At 35.6% G+C, this 18,009-nt stretch overlaps 1 protein-coding gene across 1 annotated transcript in view; it reads right to left on the bottom strand.

Moving 5' to 3' along the window:
- Positions 1–3,365: 3,365 nt before the first annotated feature.
- LOC138047237 (uncharacterized) overlaps positions 3,366–18,009 on the bottom strand; it is a 42,197-nt gene continuing 27,553 nt past the window's right edge. Inside the window, exons 2-4 of the mRNA XM_068893999.1 lie at positions 5,790–5,852; positions 4,856–5,155; positions 3,366–3,855 (exon numbers count right to left, since the gene is read on the bottom strand). Of these exons, the coding sequence (XP_068750100.1) occupies positions 3,823–3,855; positions 4,856–5,155; positions 5,790–5,852 (396 nt within the window). The 3' untranslated portion in view covers positions 3,366–3,822. The remainder of the gene's footprint in view (positions 3,856–4,855; positions 5,156–5,789; positions 5,853–18,009) is intronic.

Here is an 18,009-nt window from a genome sequence, read left to right as displayed (position 1 = left end):
ACAGTTTTACTTGCTTCCTTAACTCCGTTCATCCAAAAATTACAAGATCAGCCTTAATTAAATCCTCCGAAAAGCTTATTACAAATCACAGTTCAATAACTTATCATCCTGGGCCAGTTGTTCAAAGACCGAGTTGGCGCAGTGGTGAGAGCATTCGCCTCCAGTCAATGTGGCCCGGGTTCGATTCCCAGACTCGGCGTCAAATGTGGGTTGAGTTTGTTGGTTCTCTACTCTCCACCGAGAGGTTTTTCTCTGCGTTAACTTGCTAATTTCAATTTACAGTGTCCCCGATTAGTGCTCTACAGCGCTAGAAGATTAGACACTTAAATAAAGTTCCTTTCCTTTCCTTTCCTCCGTGAAGGCGATAGCTAATTGGTTTTTTTAAACTTGACTTCATTTTTTATCTTGTTTGGTCGTTGAAAGCTATTTTCTTATTTTCTTTCTACGTCAAAACGGCGAACAAACTGGTTCCAAAGATATATTGGAGTATACGTTCTATGCAAAATACTTCTAATGAAGTATTCGTTCTATGCAAAATAATGTTCACATTGGAACACACAAGTACGAAGCAAGATCTAGAAATAACGTAGAAAATTCTCCTTACCTTTAAAGCTTGCTTTCTCAAAGAAAAAGCATCTGTCCACTTTATCGAATAGTTTAATACTGAATCAATCATAGCGGGCGGAAAGATCCCACAATAAATCTTTTCTTTCATCGAAATAACAAAAGTGTGTTTTGGTGGCCGAGTGGTCTAACGCGCTCGCAGGTAATCGTGAAGGTTGGAAAAGTATATGAGTTCCCCTCGGGGCAGGGAAGTCTGGAAATACTGGAGGGAATAAAAGTGATTTCACCCGATCGGAGATTACTTCAATATCCGTGGGATATGCACATTTGTGACTACCAACAAAAAAAAGACACCAGACCGGTTTTAACAAGTGGTATGCCTTCGGCATTCCACGTAACAAGGCGCAATTTGTAATGACTATATTTAGCATTTCCTTTCCTCTTTCTTCTCTTTAGCCTTCGTGCACGTACACGCTGTTTCAAATGATGTGGGGTTTAATTTCCGTGTTAATAGCGTACAAAAAATAGGAAGTACAAATAGCTATCTTCTCTAACACAATGATAAACAATAAATGGTGCGTGATGGATCCCGACCCCGACCCCGACCCCGGCCCCGGCCTTGGCCCCGCGTTTTGGCTACTACCGTGGAATACACGGAGTATTCTAAAATACGGAATACGTGGAATATTCTAGAACAAGGAAAATATTGAATATTGTGAAACGCAGAATGTAGGGATAATTCTGAAACACTAAAATTGCGTCCATAACTGCGAGGATCATAGCTTTACTTGATACTTGAATTAGGTTTTGTAACAAAGATCTTCAAATCAGCCTGCAAAAGAACGATAACATGTCGTACATTATGTTTCTAAGACAATTGAGACACTTACCATCGGCATTCTCCATTTTTCCTTATCTGAGTGTGGGAAAGTGCGCCTGCAATGTTTAGGCACAGTCCCAGAGGTACAAAAACGGAAGCGGGGAAACATATCACCTAGGGGTGAACTCTTCTCTGTAACACATTCTAATATCTTTTGTTGCGAGGAAATACAAGGAAACCCAGACTACTCACGGGCAAAGAGTGTATCATTTATATCCTTTTTAAAAAGACTTTCCTCTCATCCCTCGTTTTAGAATAATCCGTATATTCCGCATTTCAAAATATTCAATATTTTCCGCGTTTTAGAATATTCCATATATTCCATGTTGGACGGCCGCTATTGTAAGCAGACTTTCCATGCTTTACCTCCCTCGATTAATTCAATGCTTTAGACTGCTCGTGGCTATTATAAAACCCTGCGAATTACAGCCGCTTCGTGCAGCTAGCTTCCGATCGGTGAAAACATAGGCAGCCCAAGCCCGCGTCACTACAGACAGCCGTTGAGAATTTAAACGCGTTATAAGACTTTGTATGGGAAATAAAATACCGTCGATTGTAAAGCCTAAAAAATGCTCAATTTAACTTTCATTCAATAAAATGAATAAAAATGACTCACCTCTGGTGTATTCTTGTGCCTTTTGGAGTTTATTTTACAGTTTCGGGAAGTCCGTGTTTTCAATGTTCTAAGACGAAGTCAAGGCTGCACACTAACATTTCGACCTTTGTCAGCTCAGAGGCGGTTTGCGACTCGAAAATCCATCCCAGCCAAGATTTTTTCACGCAAAGCTAAAGCCACATCATTTGCAAACCTCCGTGAATGTTTCGTAATCAAAAATCCCCACGCACTTGGCTGGAAATGAGCATTTTCTGCTTCGATTCCACTATAGCTGATGAATTTAACAGCAACTGATAACCGCACAGGACACGGAGCTTGGGTCCGAGGTCAAATTAACTCCACCCGATGAGGTACAGTCATTTCATTTACAACACTTACCCCATCCCCACAGCGGCTTCTCGAACACTATGGTTACGAGTGACGGACACGGACTTCCCGAAACTGTAAAATAAACTCCAAAAGGCACAAGAATACACTAGAGGTGAGTCATTTTTATATAGTTCGCTTGACGTAGTTCCACTGATGTATTAGCTACTCGAATTGGCCTTCCTTGCGCAGAATGACAGTTTTCAGGGTTTGTTTGTTTGTTTGACGTTTAGACTTGAATCATTCTGGAATCACTGTGAACTTTCACCCTATGAGAAAGCGCATGAACCATTTTCAAAATTGATTCCTACCACCACCTGCTCACTCATTCTGTAATATTCACCTTTAGTTAATCAGTTTATTTATTGTCTTCATGCATAACTTGAATTTAGTTCTACAGAGAGTCTAAATTGAAGAAATGTCAATAACGGCTTGTCGTCACTAGCTAGGGGAGAAACGTTTCCTCAAATGAGTGAGTGCTTAGCTAATTGCTGAGATTTAATTGCTCAAAATTGTAACTGCAAGCATAGAAATAAGTCGTTTTTAACCGAGATGCCTAACAAGGAAGTCTGCAACTGATAAATTTTACTAATAGATGAGATTCTAGCGCTCAAATCCGGACCCTCGCTCAGAAGCATAGCTTCTTCTCAGTTGTCGTCGATCTGTTTGCGTGGCTGCACTTGTCTGGTAGTCCGATACCCATAAACTTAAATTTTATATTTTGACAGTTGACTTGCGAGGTTCGAAATCTCATTAACTGTGAGAAATGACAGAATTCTTTATATCTGTTGACACCAGAGTGATCGTATCCCGCTGAAATACGTGGAATATCGATATCGCGTAATATTGATCTGCATTCGCCTGGGATGCGACCTGCAATTATACAATGGTGGAGAGAGGGTTGACAGGGTTTTCTGGGCTGAACAGACATGTTAGGACTTTGAGAATATGCGTCACTTCTTTATTGATAATTACCACACTTTTTCTTGCGATAATGCTACTAACAATTAAGTTTATTTTGGTAGCGATGAACAATAAAACGTTAGAGAAACAGCGCTAAGGGGTAAATCGCTAAGTTACATTTGTTGCAAAAAAAAAGATTTGGATATGTTCAATTCAACAAATCGAATGTGGTTTAGTTTGGCCTGTACCCTTATCGACAACAATACGCGTCATCACTGGCAAAAATGCTTTGGACTCACCAGGCGCAGCCGAGTGAGTCCACAACATTTTGACCACTGAGATGACGCGTATCATTGTCGATAGGAGTACAGATTACGCTAAACATAATAACTGTGAAAAGCAAGCAAGACAGCTACTGAAGGGCATTGTAGCTGGGTGGTGGAATACCAATCATCGGCTGAGCTGCTGTATAGGTCGGCGACTGTGGGATTTGTCAGTATTCAAACTGGCTATTCACAATTCCTACCTGAAAGTTCAATTAAAAGGAAAATTATATTTCAACAACTTTACATTGAGCCATGCCAATCACGGTTAGCATTTGAACTGGAAAAAAAAAAAGCCGTGAAATATAACGGGCGGACGACTTGAATGATTGACTGATTAATTAACTGATTAATCTTTTCTTTAGCAAAATTCTTGATCGCGATTGGTTCTCCGCGCGCCTATTTGTAACGTAATCGGAGCGTAATCACCTGGATGTCAAATTACAGGTATCCAAATATTACAAGTTTTTGTAATTGGATACCTGTAATCGGATACCCACGTGTCTCTCACGTCAATTACGTGCGCTTTAATGGCTTCCTTCTTAATGTTTCCTATTTTTATCGTTCTAGTAGTTCTGGAATATGTCAACCCAATTATGGAATACCACTGCGCTAGTCATAAGCCACAAGTACGCATTGCAGGCCGTTTTATTAAAATTTATAGCAAGCGCTACTGACTTTTTCGCTCAAGCAAGTCTCCCAAAGACGTTTTTAATTTCGAAATTTGTTAAAAATACTATTTATAAGTAATTGGACCGGGATACGTAATTGCACAAAGTTTGAGAGAGACAAAAAGAAGATTTGAGACGTTGTTACTCTTTAGAGCACTTCTGTTTTGTTTAAGTCTTGTTAGTGACTGTAATGACCGCAAATCGTAGATTTTGGGTAATGGTTCTTTTCCATTAGTTGTAATTACATTTTTGCAATTGTGTTACCTATGTTTATTGCGCTCGTCCGATTTTGAAATTACTCGCCCGATTACTCCCTGAATTGTACTCCACTCGGTGCAATTACCATTGCTAACTGATAGTGAATACAGTGGCCAACGCAATCAATGCGAAACGCGCGCAACGCGTGATGGAAACGTTGGGTGTAATACCATCGGTATTCAACGCTTTACTTGTATTCTAACCGGCTGAATTTTTTATGCCATGGTATGAAAGTTATTTGTCGTGTCCCTAAAAGATATTTTACTTGACATACCTGACTGATTTGACTCTCCTGGGGGGGCTGGAAGAGAGAATCACTGATCCAAGCAGCACAAACGGCAAGGGCAACCTCAGTGATACAAAATATTGCAACGAAGGAGCTTACTGCTACCGCAGTATTTTCCTGGTAGGTGAGTTTAATAGCTGCGTCCTTCTTGACAAAAGGAGGGTAGCGCCAATTCGTCGAAGAGTATAGGTTGCTGGTCAGTACTGACTCCACAACCCATATATATTTATTCGCTGTTATGCCTGATACTATGACGCTTGTCATGCTCATGGAGCTCACGGCGTTAATCTGAAAAGAATTAAAATCGAGGCGACTTCAGAGTAAGCCCAACGTACAAGGAAATTAAATTTATAGATTTAGCTAAGCCTAAAAGCAGAGCTCCTGACTACAATAAGTTAACGTGGCTCTAGCCTGCGATCCAATCAAAAACCGGTAACTGTGCAGCGGTGAACTTGAAAACAAATGTGAACCTGAGCCCGCGATATGGTCACATGATACTGGTCAGCAGATACCTTGTTTTGACAGGTGTCAATTGACCATAACATGGATGTTAAATATTAAAATATCCAACATCGAGGCAGCATGCCTCGGTCGACCTTCTAGTGGCTGGAGTATGGCCGCCATGTAGCGCGAAGTCGTCGTATTTGTCGCAGGGCGCAGGCACCAGCGATCCACGCCTCTAGCCATGTTAACCATGAAAAAAGGATTGTCTACGCATGCATGTGGTTCTGTTCCTATAGTTGTGGTGCTCCGCTTGGCGTTCCAGCTCCGCTCTTATTTTATCAAAATATAATTGTTGCCAGAAAAAAGTGTTGTTCTTGTATCACGAGGAAAGAGCGATATTTCGAGATATTTAAGTGGAGAAAATATTTGTCTCGTTTTATGTATGAAGGTAAATCGGAATTTTCCATTTCTGCCTTACCAAAGTCGAGGAGGGACTTGATTTGTTGACCAAAATCACTCCCATGATGCCAGCTGGTAACACCTTGGATGAAAAAAAGGGAAATGGTCAACATAAATTGCAAAAAAAGAAAGGGTGAATTTTGCCGGGCTTCGTCAATCGATAAACTGATAATCGATATTTATCGATAATTGGCTCTTATTAACCGAGTAGGAGGTCTGTATGGGAGAATCTTGACCGAAGTCGTGTTTACAGACCAAACGCAGTGAGGTCTGTACACACGACCGAGGTCAAGATTAAAGAGCCAATTATCATAGCCTGCATATCTTTTACAATCATTGACAAAGTAACAAAAACAGAATATTGTGGGCTTTACATCTCTCTTTGCTAGTTCACCTCACCGGAACAAGAACAGCTTAGAGTAGAAGAGTAAAACCCTCCAGTTTAATTATAGCGTCGGCATTGAGATGAGCCAAAAGAAACAACAGAGTCAGAGTCAGGAAACCAACATAAGAATAGATCTCGGAGTAGGCCAATCTAGTAGCATGCGGCTGAAAATAAACGTATCGTGTTGTTGCAGGTATTGTAATAACAAAACCATCTTTGAATAGCCCGGGTGGTTAATGTCAATTGTTTTAAAAATCTGTAACAATCGATATTCCTGAAGACAGGAATTAACGATTGTTATCGTTTTTGGCCAATTGATAGCAGGCGATAAATATATTTTTTTGTGAGCTATCGATTGATATCGATTGATATCGATTGAATTTCCAATATCGAATTTTTATGGATTGACTACGCCTGGAATTTTGGGAATGCTTGTTTATCGGTCTCCCTGGGCGCTGGGAGCCAGTTTTCTTTGAGGCAGGTTTAATTTTTCATACTATTCGGGACAAGGTCTAATCTCGGTACTGCAGCTTTGTTATCTTGCCTCGGTTTACTACCATTATTGAGTTTCAATCCTCAACCTACATTATGGTGTCAGTATACACTGCAGTTAACGTAAGGAAAGTTGAAAAGTTCAAGAATCGTGAATCGAAGTTCCTTGAGGTTAAGACAAAGTTTGTTGATGTAAGGCTCGAGTGAGATTCACTTAGGCAAACCACGACGGCAACGGCAGCGAGAAAGCCACCAAACAAAAGGTTTAATGAGCAGAACAACAGCTGTGCACGTGCGTTGTAAGTCACATTTCGTAACCGTCCTCTGCGAAACAGCAACGTGAAATGACTAAGTTCTGCGTATTTTGAAGAACATAAGCCACGAAGGCTAATTTTTTTCGTATTTTCATCTGGAATCGATCGCTGGCGTTACATCGTAAGTTTGAGTAGGGTTTTAGACCGCTCGGCTAACATAATCATGATTCAATTGAGTGTCGAAAATAATTAGGGAATTGCTTTGGTTTATGATTACTTCACTCAGTGATTGGTTCAAAGTTCTCGCGCCATTTTGTCAACCAATCAGAAGTGAAACCAAAACCAATCGTGGCTAGCGCGTGCACATTTTCCCGCGCTTTATGTCGGCTACGTGTAATTACTTCGAGTTGTGCTTGGTTAACTGGATTGTCTCCGTCCTTTTTGATTGGCCAAAGTAATTACTTTGGTTTTGGTTTTACGACACTCGATTGAAACTCGCTCTATATAGAAGGGAGTACGAATTCTCAAATACATCACTTTTACCAGAATGCATTGCATTTAACCATAATGCTCTGCGCCATTTTTTTTACCAGAGTGCCTTGCGCCACGAACAATACGAGGATGTGACGACAGATGTTACACCGTCAAGCCGTCGTCCTTTTTTCGCGTGAATTTTAGTGGTTATGTTTGCTCTGATTTACATGTAAAACGATGTGAAGGAGATTGTGCTTGCTTTTGTTCTTAATGCAGTATGTGAAAGTTTGTAAATCTGGACGATTAATTGTGACATCTTATGTCATTTCTCCGCAGTCTCGCCTCCTTGATCTAATTCTTAAATGAAGAGAAATCGTCGTTTCTAAAGCTTGTAGAAGAATTGAAACAAACGAAAATCGTAAAACACGCTACTTTAATTCATACATGATACGATCTAGTCCCTTTCAATGATCCAAACATGAATTTAAACTAAAGCTTTAGTATTTTCACACATCGCGATAGACGCGTCCTCGACACAGTCTGTCAACTAATTCTAGAGACATTTAAAGTGCACCGGTACAGAATTTCAAAGTTGGATTTCTGCCCTTAGGATTTCCACATCTTTAAATTTTCGCGATCTGGTAAAGGAGAGGCTGATAAGTATAATTTTATGTCCAAACATAATTCAGATCATTATGCGTTTATTTGTTACGATCCCTTGTCACACTAGCTCGCCATCGATGCGTCATCATGCATGAAGTTGATACATACCAGAACAAATTTTAAGTTACCCACTGCTTTAAGAAATAGACGTTAACAGGCCCGTAACCGGGGGGGAAGGGAAGGTGTGCACGGGGTGCGTTCGCACGCTGACGTGATGAATCTCAAAAATCCGGATTTAGATTTAATCCGAAGTATCCTCGTCGAGTGTGGATACTTTGCACAACACATTGACGCGAGCAGCGTGGTATGGACTCTTATCGACAACGGCAAAATATCCAATCAGATTGCGAGATTAGCAGCAATTGTGGTAAAATATTCAGTTCCTACCCTGTACTTTGCCGTTACAATTTCTCATGTATTGCGACTTTCCTAAATAAACGGATCAGACAACAAAACATACGTTTCGGTAGTTTGGTCCACTTTGGCCTCGTTAGCACCCCCTGGTTACGGACCTGCTTAAGGTAAGTCTTGGAACGCGCAGGTAGACGAATCAATGCATAAAATATGTCACTTTCAACAGAACGTGCCGCAGCATTATTACTGGGTTGACGTATGGCAATCCCAGTCGGAAAAAGGGTGACATTTGTTTGTTTTTTATGTTTTTTTTTTCTTTTTTTTTTCTTTTTTTTTTTTTTCCTGTCATGAAAAGTCATGCCTGTCACTCCCCTGTTAAGTGGTGTCTTTTTTGCATAGAGTCTTCCGTGTGCGTATTTGTTAGGTTTGAGGGGGCTTGGATAATGCGTAGATTACTCTGGTGCACACAGGAGAACATTTAATTGTTAACCTGCAATGGCGTCGAAAGTCATTGTAACGCGAATGGCGTTTTAGTGCGTCTTTCAACAAAATACACTCTTATGGAACTCAAGAATGGAACGTTAAAAAAATAAAAACTATGTTATTTTTTTCCTTCATCTGTCTTTTGCCTCGTCTTTTACTGTTAACTCCCGGATTTTGCGGTACTTTTTGGTGCAAACGTAAAGCCAAAAAATGTTTTGACCTAGCATCAGATTAAACTGAAAAGAAGAGGAAACAACATCTTAGTGTGTGCAATAAACGTTTGCTTAGTGCACCTGCAAGACATGCATGGCATGCAGGAAAACGTCTGTCAGAGCAATTTGCAGTTAGTTTTTTTTTTTGCCAGACTATTTATTTAAAGAAGAAACGAGTGAATTTTACTCAAGTGCGTGTTTTGTTATCTGTAAACTGAATTTATTACCAAAGCTTAAAAACTCAAAGACCTCAAAATGGGACAGGACATTACAAAATAACTGAAATTGTGAACGTATGAGTAAAAGGGCCTCTGCTGGCACGACATCTCGGTGACCCCTCAAATGGTGTTAATGACCTGCGACTTAAAAAAATTAACTGGAATGCTGCAGTTCAGTGCCTTCTGTTTTTCTGTAACACGTACCACAGGCAACCCAGTGTACGTTTCAAGGAAGTGTCTAGTTATCTCTTAGATACCCTAGTCCTAGTAAATAGTTCTAGAAATTGCGAATTTCAATCCCTTTTTTCTCCAGCCTTCGTTCTTGTAGTCGCCCTCGTCATTGTTTAAGATCCCTCTGCTGCCGTTACGCCGCAGTCAAGCATCGACGTGATATGCATTTTCCCGTCGACATAAATCCATACTGCATGAAGGGTTTGTTTACAGAAGCAATCCTAGACAGATTCAGACTGACCTTTCAAGGGAGAACACGAGGTGCAATTTGTAATAAAAATATTTAGCTTTTCTTTTCCTCTTTCGTCTCTCTAGTCTGCGGGCACACGAAATAGCCATCTTCTCCTCTAACCAACACAGAGATAAGTAGTTTGGGAGTTGGAGGTATGAGCTCATTTTTCATTTTAAGTTCAACTTTACACTCAATTTTGCGGTCAATGCCAAATCTTTCAAAAAATTGACAATAGAATACAGCTGCAAGAAATTAATCTGTATATTTTACTTATGAGTAAAATTTGTGAGTAAACGTTAGTAGTAAACTGTGTAAGTAAACTTTGTAAGTAAACTTTAGTAGTAAACTTTGTAAGTAAACTTACTTGTAAACTTTAGTAGTAGACTTTGTAAGTAAAATTTGTGAGTACATTAATTGCAATAAAGAACTACATGATGAATTCAGTCAAAGTTATATAAATTGCCCATTTTGTGGTATTCAAATATCTAATTATTATACGGATAAACAAAGTAATTGCTGTAAACAACTTGATATAACTGAAGAATAGTCGTTTACTATGCATTAACTGTGGCCAAATTGGTAATGAGCTATTTAATAATAATTACATTGATTTTCATGAAAATATGTACAAGATTCACAAAAAAACAATCTATATACGAAAATATCATATTCAAAATGTATTAAATGATATACATGTATCACTCAAAAACAAATTACTAATATCAAGAGCTATAATAAACGGTGTTTGCAAGACATTTGATCTAAAGGATAATATCAATCAAATTTATAATACACAAACTTTAATGTTCCAATTACTAAATCCAAAAAGACTTTGCATGATTATCAGAAATATTGGAATCAGCTTTGTTTGTTGATTGAACTATAAATTTTTTAATCATAATTTTTAACACATTTATCTTTATAATTTGGAACCAAATCAATTGATAATTCATCTATCCCTTTTAAATATTTGATATAATCATTGTCTAATTTTTTGACCAACTCTTAAATTATATTTTAAATCAGTTACTACTTTTTATAATTTTGATAAGCAACTTTACGAATATAATTTTTTTGTTTCAGTATACACTTTTAAAATAACACCAATAGATGGTAAACCACCTGATATAGTACCAGAAGTAACCAAAAGAGCTGATGTGATATTACAAACTAATTTTATTTTGTTGATACATTGATATGTTTTTTTTTTATAGAGATGCATCTTTTTGTGATATGTTTTATAGATATTCTTTTATTTTTTGAATTTCATGTTTATCTAATTTTTCTGATATATGATTAAATTTAAATATGTCTCAACGTTTGTCTGTCATTATAATATTGTATATATTATTTGTTATTACCTGTTTCCATCATTTAGTTGTGCAATTTGTTTTTGTAATTTTGCTTCAAGGGCATTTATAGCTTCTGTTATATTTGTTTGTAACTGTGCTTTTACTTGATTGAGTTGACTTTTTGAAACAGCATGGTTTTCGTTTATTACCAAATGATCATCATTGTTAACAAGAATCTCTTCTTTATTATAAAAGTACAGGTTTTCATCCTCAATATATTCAACAGTATATTCAATTTTTGATTATTTTCATCAAGAATATAGTTACCGGTTTTATCTGTGACAAAAAGCATATATTATTAAATTAGATAAATGTTTTATACTCTAATCTATATCTAAATTTAATATTTGTACGATAAGGTTTCATATCAAATGTTGTGATGTTTGTAAATTTTCTATTTATATTAACAACATTTGTTCTACTATTTCTAAAATTCAAAAAGTATGTTTCATCATTAATTTCCATCGAAGAATTACTCGTATATTTGAATGGAGATTGAATTAAAAGTTTTGTTAACTAAATACTGTCAAATCTTAAAAACCTCCCTATCGCAGATAAAAGATAACAAACATGGGAACTATCTGGTGTACTTACAGATGTATCACCAAATATATAAGAAACGAGTGTTCTTTGATTTATTACATTAGCAGAAATCAATTGATTATTATTGGTATAACTGCCTACATTATAAAGTCTTAATCCATTTAAATTCATACAATTGTCGGTAAAAAATTCTTATAACAAAGCGTGCGTGCTAGTCCAATCCAAATCCTATTAGGCGACCTTGGTGTATTTCTCTGTATATGCACGGCCGTGCGTATATAACATGACCTGTGCAGCTTCATTTCAGATCCAAAGTTTTCGTTGAGTTTCCCGAGTTCCCTTGTAGTTGACAGTGAAAGAAGTAAACGGCAGAACCCAGGTAGGACCAGCCACAATTTTCTCCCGGCATTGACGTTTTAGCAAGCAGGGAAGCCAGCTAGCGCTGGGGGCAACGAAAACGGAGCACAAAAGGCACGCTCAAGACAAAAACTGCACAAAATTGTATTTGAAAGGCACTCAACAAGAACGAAAAAGGCCGCAAGTTGGCCTGTGGCAACTTTCAAAGGTAGAAATTCTGAAAAGTGCGGAAAAGATTAAATCCGAATTTCATTTGAAAAATTACAGCTACACTGAAACATGGTCAAAAACATCAATCACGCATTATCTGTAAACTTAACGGTATTACCGCATTTTCTCTCTTAGTTCAGCTTGGTGCAGTGAAAAAAACTGCAAGTTTCCTAGAGTCCGTCTTCAGCAACTACGCCATGCATGGCGATGTGAACTCGGCATCATCCTCAAGAATGTAAACCCTTTGTTTCCTTGGGCATTTTGACTTTGTTTGTCTACATTTTCATTAAGTGCTTTGACTTTCTTCACTTTAACTGAAGAAGCAAATCCTTTGTTTTCAATATTTAGAAAAACCAAATAAACCGTTCTTGGTCTGTCGCTCAACTTACTTGTGGCGTGTTTTTAACCAGCCAATAGGATTGTTTGTTTTTCCTCACTGTGTGTTGTGAGAACTTTGTAGTCAATCTCAAATAAAACATGTTTTATAAGTTTTCGTCAAGTGAATCTATGATCTTCGCGATTATGAACGCAATTTTTACAAGTGCGTAGAGAAGCCTGAAAAATTCAGGACTTCAACGGGGTTTGTACCCGTGACCTCGCGATTCCGGTGCGACGCTCTAACCAACTGAGCTGTGCGTATATCGAGTTATGGATGCACTTGGGAAATTGCTAAGCACTCGAGAAGCTAGAGTCGCACTCCTGAAGATCCATCTGGTGATGAATTTAAGATACATCTGATATAATAATACTCATGAAGTATTTTTGTATAAGCTTGATAATCAATGTTCATATTAATAGTTTCAAATGTTAAGCTCGAACTGTTAAATTCGTTGTCATATTGATCTTGAGCATATATTTCAATACACACGGCATAATTTTCGCTATAATTATTTTGTATTAGTTTGTATAAATTAAAGTCCCATCTTCCTTTGTAAATCGATTGATCAGATTTTTTTCAAATGAACATTACGTACGCTGTTTTATTTATAAGATGAGGAGTTTCATTATATATTGACAATCTTGCATTTGAAATTCCAAAATCAGCAGTTGATACAGTTTGTGTTTTCATAATATATTCGAAAACGTTTTTTATGTTTTCATGAGACGAAATATGGCTTTCTTTCAGTTTCAGTTCAAAATTGACTGCGTTGTTTTGATTTGTTCCTTTTTCTAAATTGGTGATTTTGTGATTTCCTGTGAGTAAAGTTGTACCATCCTTTTTTAAATATGCTTTGGATACATTGGTTGCCAGTATTGAAGTAGCTTCATTTAATTGCTCTAAATCAACAGAATCTGAATTATTAGTAGCTTTTTTGAAAATTGATAATTTTATTTTTTTAATAAAACCAGCTAAATCAGGTGATGATATAGCAGATACTTTTTGATCAACATACCCTTTGCTCACCAGCTCTTGTAAATCAGAGGGTTGTCTGTTTCCTGTTATTTTGAACTCGCCCATAGAGACGTCATTATTATTAGGCAAAAAACTGTGATCAATGTACTTTCTATTGACGACACTCGCTGTATTTGTTGAGTTTTTAACATTGAATATTCTGTTGTTTTGCATATCTATATCGCCATTAAAACTGGTTCCATTGATATGAGTGTAATTTGATAATTCAAATTAATAGCATCTTGACCATTAACAGGATTTCCTAAATTTTTGATAATATTATTTGCCAAATTAATCGAGGCTTTCATTGCATTTGAGCCATCAAGAAGCAAACAATCATCGCTTTTCGGTTGACGTTGAGTATTTTTTTGTATTTCATCATCAACGTATTTTTTTTGTTGATAAATATGAATCTTGTGTTGGTGTTAAAGCATTTACTACTCTTTTATTATTCATATCAACAGTGCTTTGATCTTTTCGAATATATCTTTGATTTGTTATGTTTCCTGTTATGAGTTGATCATTATTAGTATAACTACCTGTGTTGTATAATTGTTTTCCATCACAATCTATATCGTTGTTTTGTCCTGGTTTGAAATACCTCCTTGTGAAGAAATCGTATGACATACTATCTTTTTCATTGTGGCGTGGATCTTGAATATTTGTAATCCTTTTATTTTGCATATCAATTGGTGTTTGAAAATCAATTTTACCATTATTTTCATCATATTTGAAATAAAAATTATTCAAATACACATATGGTACAGCATCAGCTTTATTTTCTCTAGGATTTGCAACATCTTCAATTCGATTGAAATCCATTTGTAAATGATCTTTTATTACCAATGAACCATCTAATTTCAAATAATTATTTAATTGTGTTTTATCAGCTTTTAAAGTAGCTGTATTGGCTAGCTGATGAACAGTATCACCATCTTGATTATTGGTTCCTTCTTTTAGATTGGTTATTTTATTGTTATTCATAGGTAGGTCGGCTTTGAAACCACCAGTAGAGACATCCTTCTCAACATAATCAGTAAGGTCAACAACCTGCCCAGTTCCTCCATTAGATGAGATTAAATCTGTCACTTGTTTTTTAGTAGAGCATGATTATTTTCAGTCCCTGGTGACAAATTAGTTAATTTTTTTTTCATCCATATCATAATTACCATCTTCAGTCAGTTTAAAACCAACTCCTGGTACACCTTCAATTATTTTTGTACTTGTTGATTCTAATAAACCGTTTGAATAACTCATTATACATAATTAGTATATATTATATTTGTTCATTAAAGTTTTTTGTTGTAAATTTCCGTGGCTTATCAATATAAGCAAACGAATAAGGTTCTTTTGTTGCTTTTTCAAATTGTTCTTTTGAAATATTATTTTCATGGCAAAGCAGAGATTTTTCATTGTTGCTTGGAAAATCATAAATACAAAAATGACTGCAATTTAGTCTAATGTCTTTTGGTCTTTTATAATAACTCTGTGAAAGGTATATTACTGAGCAATTTTTATGTCTTCCTCTCATAAAGTAATCAATCAATGGTTTATGTTTTTTTTTCACAAACGAAATCATCAAATATCACAGGCTTTGGTTATCATCTGTTAGATACTAGAATTATTTGGTCGTTGCTTGCTTCAATAATATCATAACCAACATCCTTACTTATCGGATCGAACATGTTCAATAGATTTTGATATTTTGATTGCTCAAGGTTTTTTGCATGCAAATAGATTTTGTCATAATAAAGCAAATTGCAAATCATATGCATTAATGTGTCTCTTACCAGATCCTGATGGTCCACAAATCAACATTCTAAAGCATTTATTTGTCATAAAATCATATAATTGTTTATAATTTCCAACATTATCATCAATCGAATCGTCATTTGGTATTATCCTCGTCTATTATATTAATATATTTTTTTAGACCCACAATGTGTACCACATCATGTTAAACATCATGTTAAATACTATCTTTTATATACAGTTTACCATTTTTACGTAACCAAATAAAATAACAAATGAGGTTACTTAAGTGGACAGAACTTGCAAAAAGTAAATCTGAATTAGGAGATAAAATTAATGCACTAAGAAATGCTATCATACACCATCATTTAGGTCAAAAAACAAGCCAAGCATCTTTTTCCAAGGTGTTTCAACCAATAACCACGAAATTGGATGATGTCATCGCCAGTAATTTAAAGATGCCTCAAACAAAAAGACGACCATTAAAAAAGGGTGAAGTGCCAAATTATGGCATTGATATTGAAGATGAGGTTCCAGATATGAATCCTGGTGATTTATTTCATGAAACTGTTTTAGCACAGCAAGAAAAACGACTAGTACCAATGCCGCCAACTTATGAAGAATCATTACAAGATATATTAGAAGGTAAAAAACAAATTAGTGTTGATCCTCAATATTTTCCTGAAACACAAGATCTTCCTCATGAATATGAAGAAGAAGAAGTTAATTATGAAATAAATGATGAAGATATTGAAAATGAGATATTGAATGATCTTAAACTTCCCAATTATGATACTGTGGATAAAATAACAAATCAACCCAAGATGACACAACAAAAACACAGGAAATATATTAATAAGATTATCAAGGTTGCTAAATCAAGAAGGATTCAATTAAAAGGGTATAAGGCTGCTATAACTAAACAATTCAAAAGTGGGTATATTTCTGCAGCTCAACGACAAATATCAAATAAGAGAATAGATGATGCAAGAGCCACATTGAATCAATATATCAATCATTACGAAAATAAAGTCAAAACAATGAAAGGTTCTGGAATTCGAAATAGAAAACAGAGAGGTGAAAATGTAATATTTTTCAGTAATCCAAAGCAACTACTCAAAAAATTGGAATTAATAATTGGGGAAACATTAACTGGAAATAACAGCATTAAAATGAGAAACATGGGTGTTGCTATATTAGACACGTGATTAAAAAGCTTCGGCTATTAATAAATCTCCATATGATAAATGTACAAGAAGAATTTTAAAATTTAATGTAACTTTATTGTATATATATGGAACGAGAAATTGTTTTATCAAGCAAAAATGTAAAAAATGACCCTAGTAATAAACCTAAAAATTTTAAAACAAGATTTTTAAAACCAAATACACTAAATGGTATTCATAAACATGTTCTTGGATTAAATAGAATTGTTAATATGAGCTTTACTTGGTTAAACGTTAATGCTGATTATAACAATCAAAAAATTGAATACAGCCGTAATAGTGGTAAAAGTTAAAGAGATTTCACATTTCCAGCTTGTGTTTGGAGATACAATGATTTTAATAGTTATTATATCTTCAAGAAATCACAGGTAAAAAAGACATATCTTTAACCTTCGATGCAACAACATTTGGAGTTGAAATTGTCTTACCATCTCAAGTTAGACTTGATTTAACAAAATCGGATTTTAATGATCTTATTGGTTTGTATAAAAAACAAAAAACAGTGGTACTCATATTAGTACAAGAGTTCCTAATTTAAGTCAAGATACAGATGTATTAAATATTCATTGTGATTTAATCAATGATTCACTAGTAGATGGTAATACAACAGATATTATTTACAGTTTTAGTACCAGCGTGCTACAACCATCGTATTATTTTACTCTTGAACCGAGAAGAGTAACATATAGTCCTATCAATAAAACACTAATATCTTGTATCACAATGTTTGTTACATGTGGTAAAAGACGATTAATAAATTTAAATGGAGCTGATGTTAGTTATTCTTTGATTTTAAAAAGAGTAAACTAACATAACATAACAATATCATGAAATCATACGAATTCAAAAGATTTATCATCCACCAACTGGTAAATTTATTTATAAACACAAAGGACCAGGAATAATAATTGACAATATTTTGAAACCAATAAAGAGTATTGCAAAATCTGTTTTTAAAAATTTAGCAAAACCAATTGCAAAAAGAGCATTACAATCAGGAATTTCTTATGCTGGTAATAAAATTGGTAAAAAAGTTGCTGAAAAGTCTGGTGATTTTTTTATGAAAAAACTCTCTAATATGAGAAAAGGAAAGCAACAACTCATAATACCTATTCAACCTTTTCAACCTATTAAGCAACAAGAAGAAAGCACTGATATGATATTAAATCGTTTGATATCTGGAAGTGGTATTAAAAGAAGACGTTAATAATTATATAATCTAATTATATAATGGCTTTTAGAACAAGTGAATATTTACAACGAAACGAATTAGTTCGTTTTCAACTTGATGATGTTATTAGAGTACCTGCTAATAATCAACCTCAAGAAAAAAATTGATATAGGTTTACAATTAACGATCGTAGTTGACTTTTTGATTGGTACAATGGATACTTTGAAGTTCGTTTTT

This window comes from Montipora capricornis, chromosome 4 (assembly GCF_036669925.1).
Source record: "Montipora capricornis isolate CH-2021 chromosome 4, ASM3666992v2, whole genome shotgun sequence".
NCBI classification, from domain to species: Eukaryota; Metazoa; Cnidaria; class Anthozoa; order Scleractinia; family Acroporidae; genus Montipora; species Montipora capricornis.
This window is presented reverse-complemented; position numbering and strand designations above follow the sequence as displayed.